Below are 22,858 nucleotides of genomic sequence, written 5' to 3' on the forward strand. Positions count from 1 at the left end.
CCTCACCAGTAACTACAGACAGGTCATGTTCCTCACCCAATGACTCACTTTACAGATGTCATACACTGTAAAGCAAGTACGTTCAAAACTTACACTGCCGTTCAAAACTTTGGGGTCACTTAGAAATTTCGATTCCACTCCATTTTAGACAGAATACCAGCTGAGATCAGTTGCATTGTTTTTTGTAAACAGGGCAGCAGTTTTCAGATTACATTATGTGCTTACATAATTGCAAAAAGGTTCTCCAATGTTTTTTACATCTTGTGCTGTGTGCGAGCTCTGGGTTGAATGGGCCATCTATATCTATACTCTCTCTCGCTCTCCCCCCCCCTCTCTCTATATATATAATCCAATCTCTAGTCTGTTCATATAGTACTTCTGTGATTCAGCCATAACTCTGGCATAGCAAGCTGAACAGACACACTGCCTTCTAGTGACTGGTGCCTCTCACACACTCTGAGGTGAAAGGAAATGTGAATCCATAATATTTCTGGTCTCTTGTCTGCTCATCCAGGGCTGTGTGGTGCAGCCTTCCTTTGGCATGTTGCCATCTAGTGGCTGGTGTCCCTGACAGCAGAAACAGAAAGGTTCTATGGTTTTAAATACTTTTTCCTGAATTCTGTTTTTTAATTTTATTTTCTAAAGTTTTTTTATTCGGTAACACTTTACTTGACAGTATCGACAGAAGAGTGACATGACACGGTCATGAACACATGATACTGTCATGACACATGAAACCTAACCCTAATCCTAACCTCTAACCTTAATCCTAACCCCAACCCTAACTATAACCTAACCCTAACTTGTGATGACAAAAAACGTATGTCACTTAATAACAGAAGCATTATGTCATAAACGTTTATGACTTGTCATGTCACTCTTATGTCGACACTGTTAAGTAAAGTGTATACCTATTTTGTCTTAGTATTTAATGTTTTTTTCAAGACAGATTAAAATGTGTTTTCCCCTTTCAACCTGTCTGAGGTATAACCTGTGATACCCTGTTGTGTTCTATATGTATTTACTATGACAGGCTCTTCTGATTGGGGGTTTGGACCTTCATGTGTGTAAATGTGCTGTAATGTTACTGTAGTATGGTGAATGTAAGAGAAACTGATTGGAACTGAATTTCACTACTCAGAGCTGCCTGCAGATGGCACTAATGAGAGGCATGAAATCAACTATCCTAATTCTGAACCAAAATGAGGAAATCTAGTGAGAGAGACAGAGAGCAACACATCACTGCAGGTGGTCATCTCTTTAATAGGTGGAAATCCAGTGATGATTGGGCGCCACAGCGTGTGTTCAGTGTCTACGAGTCGGCCCAGTGATGCCACGTGCGCAGCCAAGAGGCTGGTTAACGGAGGAGTGGGGGGGTCAAGAAAGACCCCCACCGGTCTTCTGTAGAACTGCAGGGTCTTCACGATTCCCAGCACACTGTAGACACACACACTCACACACACACACGCACAGCACATACACACATACACGCTGATGATGCCCAACGCTGTTGCTCGTGTCTGGATGATGCAGATGACACACCGGTTCGTGGGTTTGTTTGTGTGGGGAGGAGAGTTACACAGTTACTGAGTGAGTGGCATCCTCCACGAGTCTTCTGGGAGGAATGCCAGTTAGAGGTCCTTACATTCCACATGTCTGTTTAACAAAGTGGGTCTCATGGGTTCCTTCTTAAGGGGAGTTTTGGGGGTTAGGGGAAGTGGTTCAGTCCAAAGGTGGCACTCAAGGCACCAGAACAATGCGGAAGGTGTTGGTGTAACCGGAACCTGGACGCCAGCCAGTCACCACGATCACCACATCGCCAGACTTGAAGTATTTGCGGTGCTTGCCTGAGTAGAGAAAGGAAGGGAGAAGGTTTGACTCTAAGCCAGGACAGGACCAATTCCAACAGAAAGCTAAAACCCATAGCAGTATGCTACTTCCTGTCCAGAGAGCTAAACCCCATAGCAGTATGCTACTTCCTGTCCAGAGAGCTAAAACCAATAGCAGCATGATACTTTGTGTCCATACTCCATAGCTATGTCCACTACACCACTGGTGGTAAAACAAAAGGAGCTCTGGACCCTTACCCATCTCCATGGCGAAGATAACGCGCTGATCGACGTCCTCGGCCCAGACGTCGTGAGCAGGCTTGTTGTAGAAGACGGGCTTGACGCCGCGGTACATGTGGCACTGGCGAGCTGTCTGCTCGTTACGGGTCACGGCCATGATGAGGGAGCGGGGTCTGTACCTGGACAGCATGTGAGCAGACCTGCGGAGGGACAGGGGTCAGGGGTCAGACACACCTGAGACAACACCTGAGACTATATCACACCTGAGACAACACCTGTGACTATATCACACCTGAGACTATATGAGCCCTGAGACAACAGCTGAGACTATATCACACCTGAGACAACACCTGAGACTATATCACACCTGAGACAACACCTGTGACTATATCACACCTGAGACTATATGAGCCCTGAGACAACAGCTGAGACTATATGAGCCCTGAGACAACACCTGAGACTATATCACACCTGAGACAACACCTGTGACTATATCACACCTGAGACAACACCTGTGACTTTATCACACCTGTGACTTTATGAGCCCTGAGACAACACCTGTGATTATATCACCCCTGAGACTATATGAGCCCTGAGACAACACCTGGGATTATATCAGCCCTGAGATTACACTACATGTGATACTGCACTATGTCGGCTTCTTATTCAGCTGCACTGCTCCTCAGCAAGGACAGACCAGAGAGGAGACCTAACACTCCCCCCTACAGCCTGCAGAGCTAACACTCAGCAGCTTAAATACTACATATACCGGTATCATATGCACATACTGTATGTAGAAGAATATAGCGCGTTGCCGTGACTACAACCCCTGTGAAACACTGATGAGAGCAGCGTGGCTTCAGTCCACTCTTGCTCAGATCAGTTTCAGTGTCAATTTACGTGTTAGAAAATAGCCGCAATGTCAGTGTTCGAGCAGTGAGTGAGTGTTGTGCACGTGTGTGTGTGTGTGTGTGTGTGTGTGTGTGTGTTTAAATGTGCCTGTCTCCATGGTACCTGACAGAGTCACAAATGACAAATTGGTGTTAAAATTATCTCTGCCTTGTCAGAGGTCATAGCTCACGCAAGGTCACAGTGTGAGTTTCTCTCTCTGTCACAGCACTGTGCTCTGCAAGACAGTGATGGATAACAGGCGGGTATGGGTATACAGTGTGTGTGTGTGTGTGTGTGTGTGTTTGACATACATGCATGTTTTTTTTAGACCTACAGTATTTGGAGCAGGTGATGATGTGTTTGTCTATGTCTGTTTTTGTGTGTGTGTGTGTGCTCTCTGACCTCCCAGATTTGGTGAGGACGATGATTGCGCTAGCACAGCACTTGAAGGAGGCCTCGACAGCGCCCATGGCAACACACTCGCTGGGGTCACGGGTCAGGTGGGAGGTACGACGCAGCTCCTCGAACAGCTGTCTGTGGAACATGGCTGCCTCGGCCTCACGGCAAATCTGAACAGAGACACACATAAAGACATCAGGACAAAACTCAGATCATACCGTACTTAACATGTGATTCCAAAAGACTGAATGTTTACATTACAAACATAAAAAACTTATTTTTTAACATATAAACACAGTGTTTTGTTATAGGTGATGTTTCAAAGTACTAAATCAGAACTACTAAAACTGTTGCACTGATTGGTTCAGGTCTGGCATATCATATATTATAATATATACATATTATATACTGAACATATACAACATGGCCTGCTTTAACTGATTCATATTTCTTTCTTGATGAAAGGTATTCAGGATTTAGCATGTTGATTTGTTAGCCTAGAACATGACACAAAAACACCCATGCATACCAAACTACTACTACCAAACTTCATGCATTCACTTAACCCGACCAGAAAACTCAGATAGCCCACAGTGCTAAACCCAGAAAGGACCAATCCAGAAGGGCCAAGCCAGGAGACCTGTGCAAGTGGCTATAGCACTGAGCTGAGTGACGACTGCTGGTGGAGTAGGGGAAGTGGACCTTTGGATGTTTGCCATTAGCTGGTTGCACAGCAGGTCGGGGGAGTCTGAGATCCACAGTCACCCATCATAGGCCAAGGACACCACTGAGCGCACTCTCAGTCCACGACACAAACCAGCATGCAACAGGAGCTATTCAAAGGGGTTTAGGGGGGAAAACAAGGCAAGGCAAGCAGGCAGAAAGCAGGTGCAGAGAAGCATTAGTAAACACAGAGTGACACATTGATAAAAGGTTAATAATATATCAAAGTAGCACAATACACTACTAGTGAAATAGACACAGGAAAATAAACAATTAGTAAAATTACATTACAGAAAATATACAAGCATATATCATTGAGCATGTTTATATCTGGATTAGTCACCCACGCCCCAACTACAATGGTCCAGATTAATGTGTGCGCCTGATAACTGCCATAACTACAGTGGTCCGTAGGGGGCGCCCTCCTCACCTTGTGCTGCATGCGGACGGACTCGACGGGGTACTCTCCCTTGGCGGTCTCACCACACAGCATGAGGCAGTCGGCTCCGTCCAGCACGGCGTTGGCCACGTCGACACTCTCTGCACGAGTGGGGCGGGGCTTCTTGATCATGCTCTCCAGCATCTGTCAGACACAAAGTGGAAAAATGACCCACTCAGGTACAGCAAGAAAGAATTTAGCAATGCCATAACCCTGATCATAGCATTAATACAACCCTACCACACTGCTAGGCTATCACGCTAATGCCGCTACCTCACTGCTAGGCTATCATGCTACTGACCCTGCCACACTGCTAGGCTATCACAATAATGGTCCTGCCACACTACTAGGCTATCATGCTACTGACCCTGCCACACTGCTAGGCTATCACGCTAATGACCATGCCACACTGCTAGGCTATCACGGTAATTACCCTGCCACACTGCTAGGCTATCTGCTTTGGCACTGCACTGCTCACCTGCATGCCACAAATAACGGGCTTGCCCATTCTGTTGCAGCGGCCAATCATCATCTTCTGAGCCAGGAACACCTTCTCAATAGGCATCTCAATGCCCAGGTTGCCACGGGCGACCATGATGCCATCGCTAGCCTCCATGATCTCGTCAAACCTGTACCAATGGACATACATAATTTAAAAAAAAAACTGACCGACTAGAATTATTTTGACGGTATTGTTTAGAATAATCTTCATGAAGAAACGCCTACTTGCGGCAGCCCTCATGGTTCTCGATCTTGCTGAAGACCTTGATGTCCTTGCCCTTCTCACCCATGGCCTTCCTGACGGCGTGCACGTCGGCAGCCTTGCGCATGAAGGAGGCGAACACCATGTCGACGCCGTGCTCCACAGCGAACTGCAGGTTCTTTGTGTCCTTCTCTGACACGGCAGGCAGGTTCCAGGATGCGCCGCGCACGTTCACTCCCTTCTTGCTACCCAGTGTACCGCCATTCTCAATCTCACACTCCAGGAAGTCATTACCTGGGGACAGGTGTGCAGGCACAGGTGAGGCCAGGGGCAAGGATTTAGGAGGGAAGAGATATTACACAGTGGTAGCATAATAAAGAATGACTCGATCAAGTCTTTTGTCAACAGCTGGAGGCATAGTGGCATATGCTTACTGGTCAATTAAATAATCTAAAGTTATAGTTAGTGCTAAACTGTGCTTGGTTTTTAGGATATCTGGGTAAGAATTGGTCTTCATCATCTCCCAATGGAGCAGTATTTCCGTGGACACCTGGGTATGTGAAGATGAGACTTACCAACGCTCTTGACCATAAGGCGGATGGAGCCATTGTCAAGGTAGACGTGCTTGCCAACCTCCACGACCTTGGGCATGTCCTTGTAGTCAACCCAAACGTTCTTCTCGTTGCAATTCTCCTTGAACTGGTCGTCCATGGTCAGCTTGAGCATCTCGCCCTTGACCAGCTTGACCTCCTCAGTGTCACTCTGCAGGGTACAGGCCACAGATGGCACAGGAAGTGAATAACCTCAGGCAAGACTAGAAAAAAACGGTGTTAGTGGCTAACTTCATACACAGTATAAGGGGGGGGGGGGTTGGAGAGGAGGGAAGAGTGGAAGGTAGAGGAGGGAAGAGAGGGAGGGAGGTAGAGAAGGGAAGAGAGGGAGATAGAGGGAAGAGAAGGAGGTGGAGAGGAGAGAGGTAGAGGCGGGAAGAGAGGGAGGTAGAGAGGAGGGAGGTGGAGGCGGGAGGTAGAGGAGGGAAGAGAGGGAAGAGCGCATCAGGTGAGTCAGGTTGTCAGAAGTGCTAGTTAGACTGGCGGTGTACTTACGCCCTTAATGAGACCAGTCCTGATGCAGGGGCCTTTGGTGTCCATGGCGATGGCAACGGGCCTGTACTCCACGGTTCCGGGCTGGAAGCTCTCTGCAGCTTCGCGGATGAACTTGATGGTTTCAGCATGGTACTGCAAACACATGGACAACATGCATCAGCTATTGCATCAGGTAAACATCTGGCCTAAACCTATTCATACTTGAAAACCACCAATCTACAAGACCTAGTTGGCTGTGAATGATTAATAGGAGAATATAGCACTAGTTTGAACATGTTTGATATGGGTAGGGAGGGACCAAGTTCACTTGTATCTCTACTTTCTCCACTCAAAGTGAAAAGGAGACCTATAGGCCTACAAAACCTGAGACAGTGGACTTTGACAAGGATTCTGATTCTGATTCTCATGGGTGTCTGTGCGGCAGGATTCTGATTCTAGTTCTGATTCTGATGGGTGTCTGTCCTGCCCACTACAGTAAAATAACTCGGTAGGTGGAATCTCTCTGCTGGACGGACACCTCGTCCTGCAGAGCAGCAGTTGTGCAGCGCAACAGCGCAGCAGGCTCGTCTTCAGCTGTAATACTATAGTTGCATAATTGGTGTTTATCCGACTGGGTACATTTCCAACTCCCGTGTCACACTGCCGTTGGCACGAAGGCCTTGTGGGCTGGTAGATTCCTGGGTATTTATACATGTACAGTATACATACATACGAGATGAGCTATGTGCTGAGGCACTTTGGCATATTGGATGCCCCACTAGCCACATATCCGTTCATAAATAATCTAATAATAGACACTGCTGCATGGGCACCTGGAGAACTGTTGGCCCCTTATCAGAAACATGCAAACCTAGTCAAGGAAAACTATTTAAGAGGTGAGGTGGTAATGACCAAATATGAAGTCCAGTTTTACTGTTAAAAATAGCTCCACCAGCCACAATTACTGAATTCAATCATGACTATTACATGGTCCATGACCTTGGCCTCTACTTTACGACCTTGGCCTCTCCTTGTCGCCTCTTCTGTGATTTACGGCTCACTGGAATCAGTGAATGCGGCGGAGCCTGATTCAAGGACACACTGACCTCATGAGAGCCGTGAGAGAAGTTGAGGCGAGCGATGTTCATCCCGGCTTTGATCATCTCCTTCAGCTTGTCCACACAACGGGAGGCAGGTCCTGTGGAGGCACACAGGGCAGAGATGCACATCTTTTATCTGAGCAGACCTTTTGAGCAGACCTTTTCAAATGACTTCCTTCCATGTTTGTTTACGCAAAGCTGATTCTGACGATTCTAGAACGTTCTCTTCATGAAATGCTAGTTCATGCACAGTGATATAGAGGCTGATGTTGCTGTGCTGCAACTCTCTGTGTTTAATTCAGCATTCACAGCATTTATTTCAGTATTGTTTTGTAGGGATGTGCCTACTGGTTAGAGCTTCGGACTTGAAATCGGAGGTTTGCCGGTTCGAACCCCGACCAGTAGGCACGGCTGAAGTACCCTTGAGCAAGGCACCTAACCCCTCACTGCTCCCCGAGCGCCGCTGTTGTAGCAGGCAGCTCACTGTGCCGGGATTAGTTTGTGCTTCACCTGTGTTCACTGTGTGCTTAGTTTCACTAATTCACGGATTGGGATAAATGCAGAGACCAAATTTCCTTCACGGGATCAAAAAAGTATATATACTTATATTAGATTTTTGCAAATATTTGATATGCCAATATTTTCAAACTCATTTTCACCTATTGCCAATGACAGTGTAGTCTGCATAATATTTTTTATTGGCCTATGACCACTGTTATGCCAATATTATCACATATCTATAGATCTATTGTACTATATTTTATCAATGTTTTAGAGCATTCCATGAGACAAAAAGTCACATTTATGTGGCTTCCACAGGGCATGAATGAAAAACTGAACACACACACACACACACACACACACACAAACACACACACACACACATGAATGAGAAACTGAACTTGACACCCACATTCATTCCACCCACATTATGAACACAACAAAACAAATTCTGACACTCCAACTTCATTGATGTTACATAGACCCTAAGAGGCATTCAAGGCCAGCAGGGAGTCAGTCGAGAGAGTGGACCACTGCACTGTACAGGCTGCGTCTGAACGAGCGATGAGTGTAATGAGGGGGCTGAACCAGAACAAGCTCTGTCAGATGAATAGAACCAAGTAAACAGCCCCCTACAGCATGTGCAGCCATTACTGTAAGTTATGAGAGACGCTGAGGGGGTACTGACCAATGGTGCAGACCATGCCTGTGGTGCGGAACACGTTGGGCTCGGAGTCGATGTCCAGCAAACACATATGCTCCAGATAGGTGTCCGCCATGGCAGCATGCAGCTGCTGCTGCTGGATGAAGGCAGAGCCCATGTCTTTCATCTTCTGAGCCATGATGGGAGGATCTGCTGGGGTCCTGCACAACACAACACAACACAACACAGCACAACACAACACAACACAACACAGCACAACACAACACAACACAGCACAGCACAGCACAGCACAACACAACACAACACAACACAACACAGCACAACACAACACAACACAACACAACACAACACAACACAACACAACACAACACAGCACAACACAACACAACGCAACAGAGGGTTAGGAGAGCGCTGGTCAGTCTCCCTCAGCTTCACACACTCTCCTGCTTATTCTAGGACATTCTCATTTAACAGAATCTCTCAGGAGGCTCAACGTTCCAGTTTGGGGCACATGTAGCTGTGATTGAGGAATACCAATAAAAATGTAACTTTTTCAAATAAACAACAAATAAACAACCAGTTATATGCTTCAAGTATGTACACTGTGCATAATCTACGAAACATGTGCCCCATTAGCACTGAGCTATGGTAATGCCATATGCCATCATTGTCTCTGAGAGGTGCATTAGTCCGTGCAGGATATGTCAGCTGCTGGTTCCTAACAGTTGCATACATTCCCCAGCTGTCTGCTCTGAGAGTTGGGGTGGGATCACATGACACCAGATAATGCCATTTGTCTCTGTTTAGGGCATAGCCCACATACAGCTTAATGTGCATTCACTATGCCATTGGGGTGAGTGCACCATCTAACTATAGGGCAAAATGATTTTTCACTTTGGAGAAAAATAAAAATGTTTACAGTAGTGCATATCCTGCACTTTGACTGAAATAGGTGCCGGTTAATGAATTTGAAATAAATAACAGTAAGTGACTTGTAAGGATGGTGCATTCATACAGTAAGTTAATCTGAGAATGCAAATTCTTTGACCAGGTAAACTTGCAGTCACAAACTCAACACACCAGCATACATATTACTGTAATTACAATCAGTTGAGCATACACATCTAAATTACAAAGCCATACACATTACTGGGAAAACATTTAAGGCAATTAGACTTATTTCTATTAAGAATATGCTATTGTAAAATTCTGTAGTATTTTACTTTTTAAAGTATTCCAGTGATACATGTACAGTATATGCCACTAAAATAGAGTAATGCACCAGCTTGCAGACAGAAGAGTTGAAGGAAATCAGATCAGATTTTTTTCAGAACTTGCGAATGGATTAAAAAAATAGACAAAGACAGCCTAATCTGGTAAATTCTCTGAAATGCTTTGAAGACAAAAGTCGCACCAGATATTGAATTGATTTTTCTGTGTTTACCACACTTTTTATGTATTGGATGAGAAAAACTATTCATGCCATCATTAAAGCATTTTCCGAGAAGTGCCACAAACTTTTGCTCAATACTGTTGATAAACTAAAAATGGTTTTACAACAGCCTAAAAATCAGCCTTTTAGTCAATATCCACAGTCACATTCCTCTTTGACTCAACAGTGACTGTAGTCCACATCTACCCCTCATCTTTTGCATTTCGTTGCCATCATCAGTCTATGTGGGAAAATAAATGTTGCTGTTAATTAAGTAATGTGGCCCCTTAATGTGGTTATCTTTCCTGATTCTATCCTACTTTTTGCATCAGTAATGCATTAGCCTTGTGCCCTATCATCCTAATTGGCTGGTTCTTACCTTCGCCTGCTTGCAGAGACCTATGGGCGCTGCATCCGGACACCGGCTGCAATTAATCCCTAAACTAACCGGCACTACTTTCTGTGAAAAAGCGCTTTGTATCCTTCCGTGAGGAAAACGGGGATATTATTTTTTAACGTAGCACAACATTACCGGGAAATTCAGAAAATCATTTGACACCGTCAATGTTGAGACACTTGTCATCTACTATTAAGCATATAATATACCACCAATTTCGATCGTATTATTAACCTTTTCATAGCACCAGGGATTATTTTCTGTCGAATCCCCAATTACATCTTAGAAAATTATGGATGTGATGCGGCAAAGGTCGCGACCAATCAGAAAACGTCCTGGGGTAGGCTACTTAAATCTGCCTTTCATACATTTCAGAAACGTCTGGTTTAGCTCGAAGTTCTCCAGTTTGTCTATTTAAGGTATGCAATTATATTTTTGGAACCAGGAAATCTTAAATGCGTTCTGTGAAACATTGTCAGTGATGAATAACACCCAATTTATATTGGCTGCTATCTGTGATGTTTGGGATACAATCAGTGAGATTGACCCGTTTGGAGCAGTGTCACAGTTTAATGCTAAGCTATAAGTGAAATGGGCAGATGACTGAATCTGCTGCCAGAGCCCTCAGATGCACAGTGCTGTGCAAGTCGTTCAAACAGAGATCTATATTTATGCCCCCGACATAGAGAACAAGGGCGTATTGTTCTGGCTGCCCCAGCAGCACCAATATAGAATAGCTTGCTTGGTCTCCCTGTGAGTGATAGATAGTATATGTTGTGTAATGTGTAAAGTGCTGCTAAATTTCCCCAGTTGAAATGGGATGCTTATTATGGGATGCCTGCCAGATGTATCCGTTTACTCTTCAATCATATTGGTGCCCTAGATCCCTAGTTAGTTTCCTTGCTAGCTTCAGCCAATGTAACGACAGAGAATGCATTTTATTTGTTTATAATATTTAGGAAGATATAATTTCATTTTATTTAATTTCATTTAGTTATTAGGACAACGCACATTGATCAGCATGTCTGTAAATGTATCAGTGCTAGCCCGTGGGGTCATTTCCAACTAGGGTTGCCAACCGTCCCGAATTGTGCGGGACATCCCGTATTTTGGGTGATTTTGATTTGTCCCGTCAGGGACAGCACCACTCCCGATTTTCAATCACAGCTCATCGGCCTTGTTAACTTGTCAATAGTAGGCTACTGTAAACGCACCTGGAACAAAGTGTCCAGTGCCGCCGCTACCACGCGCATCTCGCACTGTGCGCACGGCACCAAGGGACAGAAGGGGCACCATAATTTAGCCAGAGAAGCTTTACTGCAAACTGCTTTTCACTCTTCTTAGAGAACGATTACAATGTCAAAATGCAGCAACAGCATCTTACATAAGGATGATACTTTTTGGGTCCTCTCAGTCTCTCTATTATGCAGCAGATCTAACTTGAACGTTATGCTACTCGTTTTAATTGGGAATGAGAGGGAGAGAGGGGAAGTTTCCAGCTGGCTTGTGATTGTTGGTAATTGATTTCACCTTTTTAATATAAGAAACTTTTAAAAGGAAATCATGAGAACAACAAAAACAACGCGAGGAGATTGCGGAATTATCCGGTTCACACTATGCTACTGACCATTTACAAAATGTGAGGGCACTTTGACATAGGCTGCACGCACTGTGATTTGGACTGATAGAATATGAAGAGTGGTCAATTGCCTTTGTGTAATGGAATTGGCGAGTCTTGAAGTCTTCAATAATCAATTTCCCTTAAACTAAGCATTTACATGAAGCACATGATAGGCTATGCCAATTGAAACACTTTCAACTCAGATAGCTAGGTGGCTACCAGGTTCATAATTCACTTTTAATTGCAAACAGAAAATATCTACCTAGCATCATTACTTCTATTTCCACAGGAATGAAGGTTGTTTACACCAACTTAATATACTTATCATTATGCTATAGGCCTAAATGTGGCACAAACAATGTTAGAGTTTGTGGAATGACCATAGGCTATATTTGAATGGAGCTGGCAAAATATTATGAATACCGTGTAGACAATGCTCTTAAAGTGACAGTACACCATTTGTAAATTAGTTTTTTTTTTTTTTTTTTTTTGGGGGGGGGGGTCCCGCATTTGAAGTGAAGTGTCCCTCATTTGGGGTTGAGGAAGTTGGCAACCCTATTTCCAACTGCAGTCCTTTGGCAAGATGTTGTAATAATTAATTGACTTGGCCAGTTGTTACATGGCAAGTTGGTCATGAAATTTACACAAATCACAAAAACAACAAAAAACACAAGACAATGAAAACAAAAACGAGACACCATGAAGAGACACAATGAAGACAAACCACAAGTGTGCAACACACGCACAGAGAAAACAAAAAACAAACAAATAAATAAAACAAAAAACAGGACATTCACACAACCCCCACAAATACAGCATAAAACATAAATACCATGTATCAGCAAAGGTCCGTGTAATGCTTTGCAGTGCTTTGTTCTATTTGCTCCATCCATCTGATCCAAATAAAAATGTGTTCAATAATCCAATTTTCAATTTTTTTTTAAAAATTGAAAAAATTGATTTTTTTTATCAAAAAATAAATAATTGCTGCTATTTTCTAAATGTGTCATTAGTCACGCAAGATAAAGAAAAAAACAGAAACTGGATTGGAAACAAAATTCAGTTAATATTGGATTTTTTGCCTTTTTTACGGTTTTTGTTGGGCTGAACCACAAGCGTGCGGGGGGGGGGGGGCCTGATACACAAGCGCACAGTGTTGGTGATCACATCAGCAGATGTAGAGATGAAGGGCTATCAAACACAGTTCAGCTTGCATCAAGGTGCCAAGCGATTGATAATGTCAGCTCGAGATCAGAACTTCAGATGCAGAGGGAGACATTGCTGCATCCTGACACTTATGAGTACGTGTTCTACTCATGTTCTGGGAGGCTTTGGAGACCTACATGAGCATTACCAATGGAGTTGAGCCGTAGTAGCCTACAGCAATGTAGGCTATTTGCTGTTGAAATTAATAAATGGATAAATGATAAATTAGGCTTAGGCTACTCACTGTTGTGTCTTCGTTTAGCCTAATGAAACCTAGTCTAGCGTAAAGTGTTAAATAAGCAAAAATGTCCCATGTCAAACAGTGCTTGGGGTAGCCTGCATAGCCTAGAGACTGACGTCGATGGCAAAGCATTCTGCTTTGGGGAATTATTTGCTATATGGCATGGCCATGGTATTCAAATATACTGTAGATATGTTCAACATAGGCTGAAAGTTATGTTTAACGTGCCATCTCCCAAAAATCGGCGAAGTTTTAGTTATTAATCTCTAAAGTAGGCTAGTGAGTCAAAATCACAAACAACTTCAGGCGGCGCTCTCTTCCACCATCTAGCCTGGCCCAGCTAGATGGTGTTCTCCCCCCGGTGCTCGTGGTTCAGTCCACCACAAGTGCAAAAAAGGAAAATTAGAAAATTGACGCATCATTTCAATTTTTTACTTCTGAACAGAAAACCGTAACTGTGCTCAATTGAAAATCAAAATAAGCAACAATTACCCATTTACTGTGCCGTCCTAAAGAATGGATAACGGATTTTTAAGCCTATTTTTATATTTTTTCATGTGAATTCTGCAAAAAGAACATAGCACTGCAAAGTGTTACACGGACCAAAGTCCTCTTTATTAAACATTTTTTAATTAGACAACACAAATTTAGGCCGATATTATATAAAATTTTACTTACTTATTTATAATTTTACTTAGGCCTACATTGTCAATGCTTATGTACTGTTAAACATTTGCAATGAATGTGTTATTCCTTTGTGTCAGCAACATATAATCTTAATGCTCAGCTGGTTCCATTTTTAATGTTCCACAAATCTCCCATGTGTACTTTATTTCAAAATGGAGTTGCTCATCTGAAATTGGGCTAAGAAGATGGGTGACATGGAGATGGGTGACGTCCCCCACATAGAGCCTGGTGTCTGTGCCCCGCTCTGCTGTGGACGCTGGACATGGTAAAGCAGACTGAATATGATACGGCCCCAGCTCTGCTGTGGACGCTGGAGGTAATCTTATCTGTGTGCTGCGGAGCTGTGGGGGCGGGTGAGGCTGCTGGCCTGGGGAGTTGTGTGCAGGACAGGAGTTAAGCACAGCTCTACTACCCCACCCCACAGCTCTACTACCCCACCCCACACCTCTACTACCCCTCCACATACCTCCACACACCTCTACTAGGCTGACTCCCATCTGAGCATGCCTGAAGGCATCAGTCTCAGCGCTGGAATCTGATTGGTCATTTGAGGGTCATTTGGCTCTACCATCTAGAGCAGACATGTCAAAGTCAAGGCTCGCGGGCCGGAATTATCTACGGCCCCCGGGATGATATTTGATTAGTATTAGAACCGGCCCGCAGGCCACAGCCGCCGGCTGCTGTTTTGCACGCACCAATACCATTTCCCACCATGCAACGGTAGCCCACGAGCTCACTGCGGAGCCGCAAGTGGGCCTCGGCTTCATTATTCATCAGTATTCAGTCAGGGCAGATGTCAACTTTCAGCTACCCCCCTACCCAGTGTTGTGCCTGAACACGTTCATTGAACGAAAGTTAATGAACTCGCTCATATTTTGAGCGAACGTGAACTGAACGTACTGTATTAGGCTACTATTGCCTGATGAACGTTACTGTGAACTCGTTCATTCAGATGTCTGTGAACGGCACGCTCTTTCAGTTTAACTTCGTTGAATAGGGTGTCAGATTTCTACAGAGCCTTCCACGCGAAAACTCGGCTAAAACACACCGTAAAAAGGCCTTAATATGGCAGCATGCAGGTCACCATTTGTCAAACTATGGGCCGCGGTCCGCAATGTGGACAATGGTCTGCAGAGTGAAATTATTCCCGGGCCATTTTCTGATAATTTGCTGCGCAATTGATCAAGGAGCCACGGACAGAAAAAGAAAACAAACATTTCTGCAATTAGTAGGAAATACTTGTTTGGTGTCATCAAACATAGAGGCATAGAATTAAGTCGTGGTATGGGCGTTTATTCAATGCATGCGTGTGCACGTTGGTAGCAAAGCTAAGCTTCAACCTATTGGAAGGCTATTTAATTATGAAACGACATTTAATAGAACGACGTGGATTTATGCAACTTCCATAAAAAACAGAACACAGACTATATAAAACACTGTTTGGCATTAAGTATTAAAGTCAGCCAAAAGCTATTAATTAGTCTTAGTTAAAGATAGTTAAAGATCTCCAGATCAGTGATTTACGCATGATCTGATCCGCCATTTACCATTCACAAAAGCTGGTATTGTGTTTCCTGAATCCTTACATTCAGGCATTCAAATGAAATGTAATCAGCATATAAATATTCTATCAGTGTATGATGCTTGCATGAGGGAAACATCCCAAAACAATGGCACCCATATAACTGCTGTTGTTTTGAGAAGTATTTCTCATCCAAGCATCATGCAACAATGCAAAAATAATGAAACTATTGTAGGCCTAATTATATTTTAGTAAAGCAGTACTCTGATGTGCATGTTTTCACAAACTTTTGTGAACAATCTTAGCACTTTAAACATTGACTGTTTTGAAGTGCATGTATAGCAATATAGTATAAAAATAATAATAATTGTGATATCATTATGATAATTTGATGGGGGGTGGGAGGAGGGGGTGGGTTCATGTAGGTGGGCCCTATGACCCCAAAGTATGCCTTGACTGGGCCTCAGGTCAAAGAAGTTTGAGAGAGGCTGATGTAGACGACAAAGCAGCAAGGAGGCATCGTATGATCATTTAAACAAGTTTTATGACCAGGTCGGTGAGGATGGGAAAAATCGTACATTTCTGTGCAAACTTTGCCCGCACTTCAGTCACAGTCATTATTCATTTAATCATTAAATAAAATACAGTACACGTCTTGGTTCAATAGGTTACGTGCAGTCATTTTAATATGTTTTAATAAACATTGAACCAGTCCGGCCCTCGGCTTGTAGCAAATTTGTTTTTTTGGCCCTCTAATGTATTTGACTTTGACATCCCTGATCTAGAGAATGTTACAAGGGCCTGAAGCTGGAGTCGGCCCACTGGCATCCCCACGTACCCTCACGTCCTAACGTGAAAGATGGCAACATAACGCAGGACCCCCGTAGCTGTGTGTGTTCATGTGTGTGTATGCCCCCTAACAGTTAAGTTTGCTGCCGGAGCCTCGGTGACACATGCAGCTGAGAGATTATTTCTACCTGTGGTCACCGTGTCAGTGGTTACGGCAGGTTTACTGGGAGCCATGTGAGATGAGAGTTATGTGATCAAACAGCCGACAATGGATCTGTGCAAGGCAGAATCTGTCATAGCTACATAGCTTGTTGACTTGTTCACTGGTATTTAGCAGATGCTTTTATTCAAAGGGACACAGACTCAAACGGCGGGTATTGGGTATGGAACCCAGGCTGACTGATTGTCAGGTGGTGATGTTACCACTGTGCCACTACACTCATAGCTGCCCTCCCAATATGTAGTTTCATGTAGTGAGGACCCCAGATATAGAGGGTTATGCATTGCAGGTCATGTGTTGTGTGAGTGTCGTGTCACAATAATAAGCTTTATTAGTATAGTTGCAAGTAGGGATGTAACGATTACCGGTATAATGGTAAACCGCAATAAAAATGTTAACGATAACAATTACCGTTTTCATTTCAAATATCATGATTATCACTGTTGATTACCGCGGTGTGGAAACCGTGTGTTTAATCCTTCCCAGATTCATCCGAGCCTGATTTTGACATACAGTAGGCCTGGTACAATGAAACAAAACTGGTACCCTGGTATTCTGTTGTCTAATTGATGGTTTTAACTACGATTCAGATTAGGCTACACCGGATTTTAAAAGGCGGAACATTTTCACGGCAAAATGTGCACTGTATCATGTAGCCACTCTGCATCTTTTTATGTTCACGTCCACATTAAATCCATTCCACTCACGTCATCAGGAGAATACAGTAGCCTAAAGTTTTATTTTGAACGCTTACGTTGGTCTCACTCATTGGATCCAAATAACAGAAATAGCAAACTCCAAGTTATGGTAGGGTAAATTAAGCTATAAGCACATAGCCAATTAAACATGAAGAAAAAAGTGAACGGGACACTTTTTGAAACTATTACAGCTTGTGTAGGCCTATCAGTGCTTTCTGAACATATTGAACACACTTTTAGAAATACCGTGATAATACCGAAAACCGTGATAGTTTTGGTTACTATAACCGTGAGGTTAAATTTTTTCATACCGTTACATACCTAGTTGCAAGTATTAAAGCGTAACTTTCGCCAAAATGCATCCTAGGGTGTTTCTGTGAATGTACCCGAGTCAAACTTTCATTTAAAAGCATAATTACATCCGAAGCGCCACTTTTAAGCTTGTCCGTGTTGTCGTTTTCGGGTCAAATGGCCTTTTGAATGAGAATCGTAGGGGCACTACTATTTTGATTCATGATCGCGTCAAAATTGCTATTTTTAGAACACTAAGAAGACTCGACACAACATGAAACTTCGGAGTATCACTGATCGAAGTATCATCAGTGTCTCATGAACTCGAGCATTGAGAACATTGTTCGTGTACACATAGTTTACTAAAAAGAAAGGTTTTGGACAACTCACTCCTTGACTGGCAGGATGAGTTGTTCAAAACCTTTCTTTTAGTAATGTGTCAGAGGACTCATATGATTTAAAAGTTGGTTCAGTATTGCAAACAACTCATCTATATTATATTTATCCACGTTTGCCCGCGGACCACTTGGGCTAGCTTGCGGTCCCAGAGGTCCCCGGACCACACTTTGAGAAACACTGACCTAGAGTAGTAGTGTTATGTTACCCTTTAGAAAACATTTCCAGATCCATTTACATGCACAATGTTATTTGAATCGATACCTGGGGGGGGGGGGGGGGGGGGGCATGAATCTGTGATATTCTCTACAGAATGTCAATGGCTCAGCATGTTCATGATGTGGCTTTGCCATGCTGTGAAATTATCAACTCCCCCCCCCCCCCCCCACACACACACACACCCTATTTCCGGGTAAACATGTTAGACCTCCGCATCCAGCGGCTGTGTGCTGGACTTGTGTTTCATGAGGAGGTGCCTCCACTGGCATTAGCGCAGGCATAAGTGTAGGAGACCGTCAGCACATGTAAAGCTATCCCCCAGAAGAGAACAGCATGTACAGCACATGTCAGCATGCATGCATGCATGCCGGGCCGTCCAGCCCGTCATCCCTCCCTGCCCACTCCCTCCATCTGTGGTGGTCTCTGCGCTGCTCCATGCTGTGCTGTGCTGGACGTGCCTAAAATACACATGCCTCACACATGGCATCTCCATATATGAGCGGCGGGTTACAGTTTCCCAGCTGATTCATTCTCAGACACGTTATATAGGTCAATATCAACCTGTTTTTTTAACTTCGCCCAAAACTGTTGTATGAGCTCATTTTCAACGTCTCTTTGCATTCAGCAATGTGAGCACATCATTGTATGTGGGATCTCATCCCAAAAGAGTGGCAGTGTGATATTCACACACACTTTACAGTAGTTGTATGTGTTTAATCTGAATATTGTTCACTTTTTTAGGTATGACTGCTCCTTATGCATAAAGGCACATGATCTTGCCCCCTGGTCCCCCTCTCATGTGTTCAGCTGGATAGAAGGCTCAATTAGAGCTTTCTCATGCATCATTACTCCTCTTTTGGGTCGCCCAGATGCACTCCAGCATCCTGCTCCCGCTCCAGATGACTGATTACGGATTGGTCCATTTTAGGACAGGTGGTCTGACACGTCGGACGCAGTGCATCATGGTCCGCGCAGATGCACTTATGCTGATAGGTGCCTTTAGCGCCCATGACAACACACAGTCTCATCCACACTCGTGCCCTTCAGGATGCTACTTGATAGCTCACAGTCTTCCCTATTCTGCTTAACCTACTCAAAGCAAAGGCCAAATTTATTTTTCTCAGGCGATAGGGAGATACATCCCACCCCCTCTCTCTCTCTCTCACTCTCTCTCGCTATAAATAACGATAGAAGTATAAATGCCCACGATTATACCTGTTCCATCTTCACCATGTCCCAACCACATCAGACCCTCATGATTCTGCTGTGTGCTTAGTCAGGTGTCTCCGAGCTTTTGGAACAGCAAGTGGAAGCCCTCTCTCTTCTGTCTACTCAAAGGAACACTACCTCAGACACATACTGTACCTCCTTCAAAGGAAGAGGCTTTCTGCACAGGATTGTTAAAGGTAATGGACTACCCAGTAGTACCGGTCTCTGCATTATCTAAAGGCCCCTTTAGCTACGGATGGACTTTTTTTACTTCGTTATTTGGTATCTGTGAAGACTCAGAGATAAGCGGTTTGTTTCTGTGGACTTGTGTGTGTGCAAGGATCAGGCGCAGCTGCTGGGCTGTGGGATGCAGTGTTCCTCTCGTGTCTGTCACAGTGCTGGATCCCAGGGGGCCGATTCTGCCTAAAGCAGTTATGGAGTTGTATACGGGGCTACGTGTGGACCATGTGCAATCTGACTTGCGTTGCTAAAAAGGACCAGGACTAAATCAGGTGGTTAGCGGGTAGTCACGGCCTCAGCACTGTCCTTCACTAGTGTGGCATGTTAAGGTACATGTTGAACTGTCTAACCTTAGCCATTTAAAAAGAAAACTCCAAATATGCTTTGCTCTAGAGAGAAACACAGAGAAGAAGGGGGGAGGGAGAGAGAGGAAGATGTAGGGGGCGGAGGGTGGGGGTGGTGGCAGGGACTTTAAACGGAGAAAACATGATACCCTACATACCTATATCATACATGTACCCCATGTAGCACATTCTGTTCACATTCGAGAGGAAGAGAGATAGAGAGAGGAGTAGAGGGAGGGGGAGTGAGAGAGAGAGAGAGAAAGAAACAGAGGGGGGAGACAGCTGCTGGTGGTGAGCTCTGTCTCTTGCCTTTTCAAAATCAATGTGTGTTTTGTAATACCAAAAAGCTCATTAAATAAAATGGAATGGAACTCAACTGTTGACATGTTGAAATTATATCTTTCTTTAACAATATTTGTCATTATAATGTTTGTCATTGTTTGGTAATAAGCTCATTCCTATAATGTATCTTCCTCTGTATGGATTTATTCTCTTACACTACCAAAAAGATAATCACTCATGGCTCCCTCTAGTGGCCACAGTTTTACATGCGCCCTGAAGAGATAGCAGAAAGCTGGAAACAAGAAGTGGAACATGTCACACCTGCAACCTGAAGTTTGCTGTTCCCCATCACCTGCCATGTCGGCTACAGAGCCGTGCCTCTACCCATGTGTGTTGAGTTTAGGCTAAATATTCTCCACAAAAAGGAAAACAATGAAGTTTATGTTATGAAAAAGCATGTGCTTATAACATATTCTCATCTACGGAGAACAATGGGGCCAACATTGTAAAATTGAAGAAAAATAATATAAATAAAATAGAAATAAATAGAAATAACCAGACATTCTTAATCAAAACGTGCCTTAATATGACTGGTGACAAAAGAAGTGAAGTTTATGTTGCAGACATCTACTGAAAATAAAATAAAACCGAGTAAAATAATTTTGTACATTTGATTATTAATCATTTATAATACTTGAAAATATGTTGAGAGCAGGTATAATATGTTTTGTTCCTCTTCTCAAGCTTCATTGTGGTTTAAATGGTAGCAACCCTGTAGGCAGTAGCCTAAGCAACGACTCTACAGTACATGTCATTTGACCATTACGTCTCCCCTAAATCTGTCCTCTAAGCACTCCCACACTCTGTGGACATGCACTCCCACATGTGCTTGCCCTGCCCTGTTAAAAACACACACACACACAAATCACAGCCTGTTCATTTGTGGTGTCTGTAACATTCAGAGGTGTTCCTGTAGAAACAGCAGCGCCACATTTGGAGTTCCATTCCCATGTCTCCGTTTGGCGCGGCACTCAGCTGTTGCACACATTTGTACGCGCATGTGTCACCATACTGAACCTGGAGCAGCCAGACACATACAGTATGTTTTAATGAGCACAGGTTATATAATGTAGCTGTGTGGGGTAGGGCTCCTTAACATTGCAGAAGTACATTAGGAAAGTGATAACACTTATCCGCCTCTAGGGACTCGGGTGAGAACTGTCTTTAATTGCTCTGTCACTGTCAGGCTAAGCTAGGCTAGGCTTTGCTAGCAGAGAGAAACACTTCACACTGTAAAATAGGAAGCAGGTCCCTGCTGGGAAATTAAATAACACTATAATGTGTCTGCTAACCAGGCAGGTCAGAAACAGTCCTCAAACTCCTCTTAGAGCTTGAGCTGATAGCATGTACTGCACCAAAACTATTTTTTTTTCTCAGAAACTGTCTGTCTGTTATTCTTCAACTGTCTGTCATTAGGTAAACCAAAAAATAGCCTTCTCAACAAAAATCATTACAATCATGAACTCAATTGTCATTATGAAAAACAAACACCACTGTGCTTTAACAGTGTGTGTATGTAAATCAGGCCTTTCCATAACACTTGTAACGCTAATAGGCCTACTTTATGTCTACATTTTTTTTTATAAACTTAACTGTCAGTCATTAAGAAACACAATGATTGTGTTCTTGTAGCTTTGTGTAACCCAGACATCAGCAACATAAATAATTTTATGCATGCGACTCCTTCTCGTGGCTGCCTCCACTTTCCCTGTCCTAACAACTGCAACTTGCGCTCTGTCGTATTTTCCTACCCAATCCTCCTGGTACCTACAGAGATGTTTGTGTGTTTGTGCTTTTTAGCAGTGTGTTCATCAGGTCCCGGGACCCCAGCCTGCAGCCTCCATGTCAACAATGAATGAAAATTAGATTATTATCAATGCGCGCGAGTAGACTACACAATTATTTATTTGTAAAAGATACATAAAGTGATGATATATACGATAGCCTACACATACACAACTAAAGTTATATAGCATACACATATGTAAAGTTATATATATACCCAACATATAACTAGAGTTATAAAGCATACCCAACACCCAGGAAACATTCTTAGAGAGTGTCTAGTTGAGGAGAAGGTGGGCGCCGCCTTGTGTGGGCTGTAGAGGTGTGTGTGTGCCCTGCGCTCCCATCTGTTGGGGACCCAGAGGAAGTTCTTCATCCCTCTCATGTTCCTCTCATGTTCCGCTGTGAAATTCACACTCTCCGTTTAAAGGCCATTTAGGAGGCTGATGACACAGACCTGCTATTTTCAGCTGCTGAAAATGATAACGGAGGTTTATAAGACTGAAAATGGTCTCACACTTTCACACCTGATTAAGACACACACATACACCTACACATACAGTGTACATGTCAACCTAAATACACATACACAATACACACACACAATACACACACTCACAATACACACACACACACACACACACA

General features: G+C 43.6%; 1 protein-coding gene across 3 annotated transcripts; it reads right to left on the reverse strand.

Moving 5' to 3' along the window:
- Nucleotides 1-1,740: 1,740 nt before the first annotated feature.
- Nucleotides 1,741-15,930, reverse strand: LOC143140431 (pyruvate kinase PKM-like). Of its 3 annotated transcripts, XM_076301331.1 has the most exons (11): nucleotides 15,594-15,930; nucleotides 8,599-8,743; nucleotides 7,416-7,507; nucleotides 6,331-6,462; nucleotides 5,800-5,986; nucleotides 5,248-5,518; nucleotides 5,000-5,150; nucleotides 4,513-4,665; nucleotides 3,363-3,529; nucleotides 2,088-2,269; nucleotides 1,741-1,847 (listed from the first exon to the last, which is right to left on the reverse strand). In XM_076301331.1, exons 1-11 carry the CDS (start codon nucleotides 15,603-15,605, stop codon nucleotides 1,741-1,743), a joined length of 1,599 nt encoding a protein of 532 aa, XP_076157446.1. In that variant the 5' UTR covers nucleotides 15,606-15,930. The 3 variants fall into 3 exon arrangements, with proteins under 3 accessions (XP_076157446.1, XP_076157456.1, XP_076157465.1); XM_076301341.1 differs by lacking the exon at nucleotides 15,594-15,930 and having other exon boundaries at nucleotides 8,599-8,752; XM_076301350.1 differs by lacking the exons at nucleotides 6,331-6,462; nucleotides 15,594-15,930 and having other exon boundaries at nucleotides 5,800-5,971; nucleotides 7,491-7,507; nucleotides 8,599-8,752.
- Between the last annotated feature and the right edge of the window lie 6,928 nt (nucleotides 15,931-22,858).

Source organism: Alosa pseudoharengus, unplaced genomic scaffold, assembly GCF_046254945.1.
Source record: "Alosa pseudoharengus isolate Yale_2024_CS ecotype anadromous, Long Island Sound unplaced genomic scaffold, YU_APseudo_1.1 YU_APseudo_1.1_scf_10, whole genome shotgun sequence".
NCBI classification, from domain to species: Eukaryota; Metazoa; Chordata; class Actinopteri; order Clupeiformes; family Clupeidae; genus Alosa; species Alosa pseudoharengus.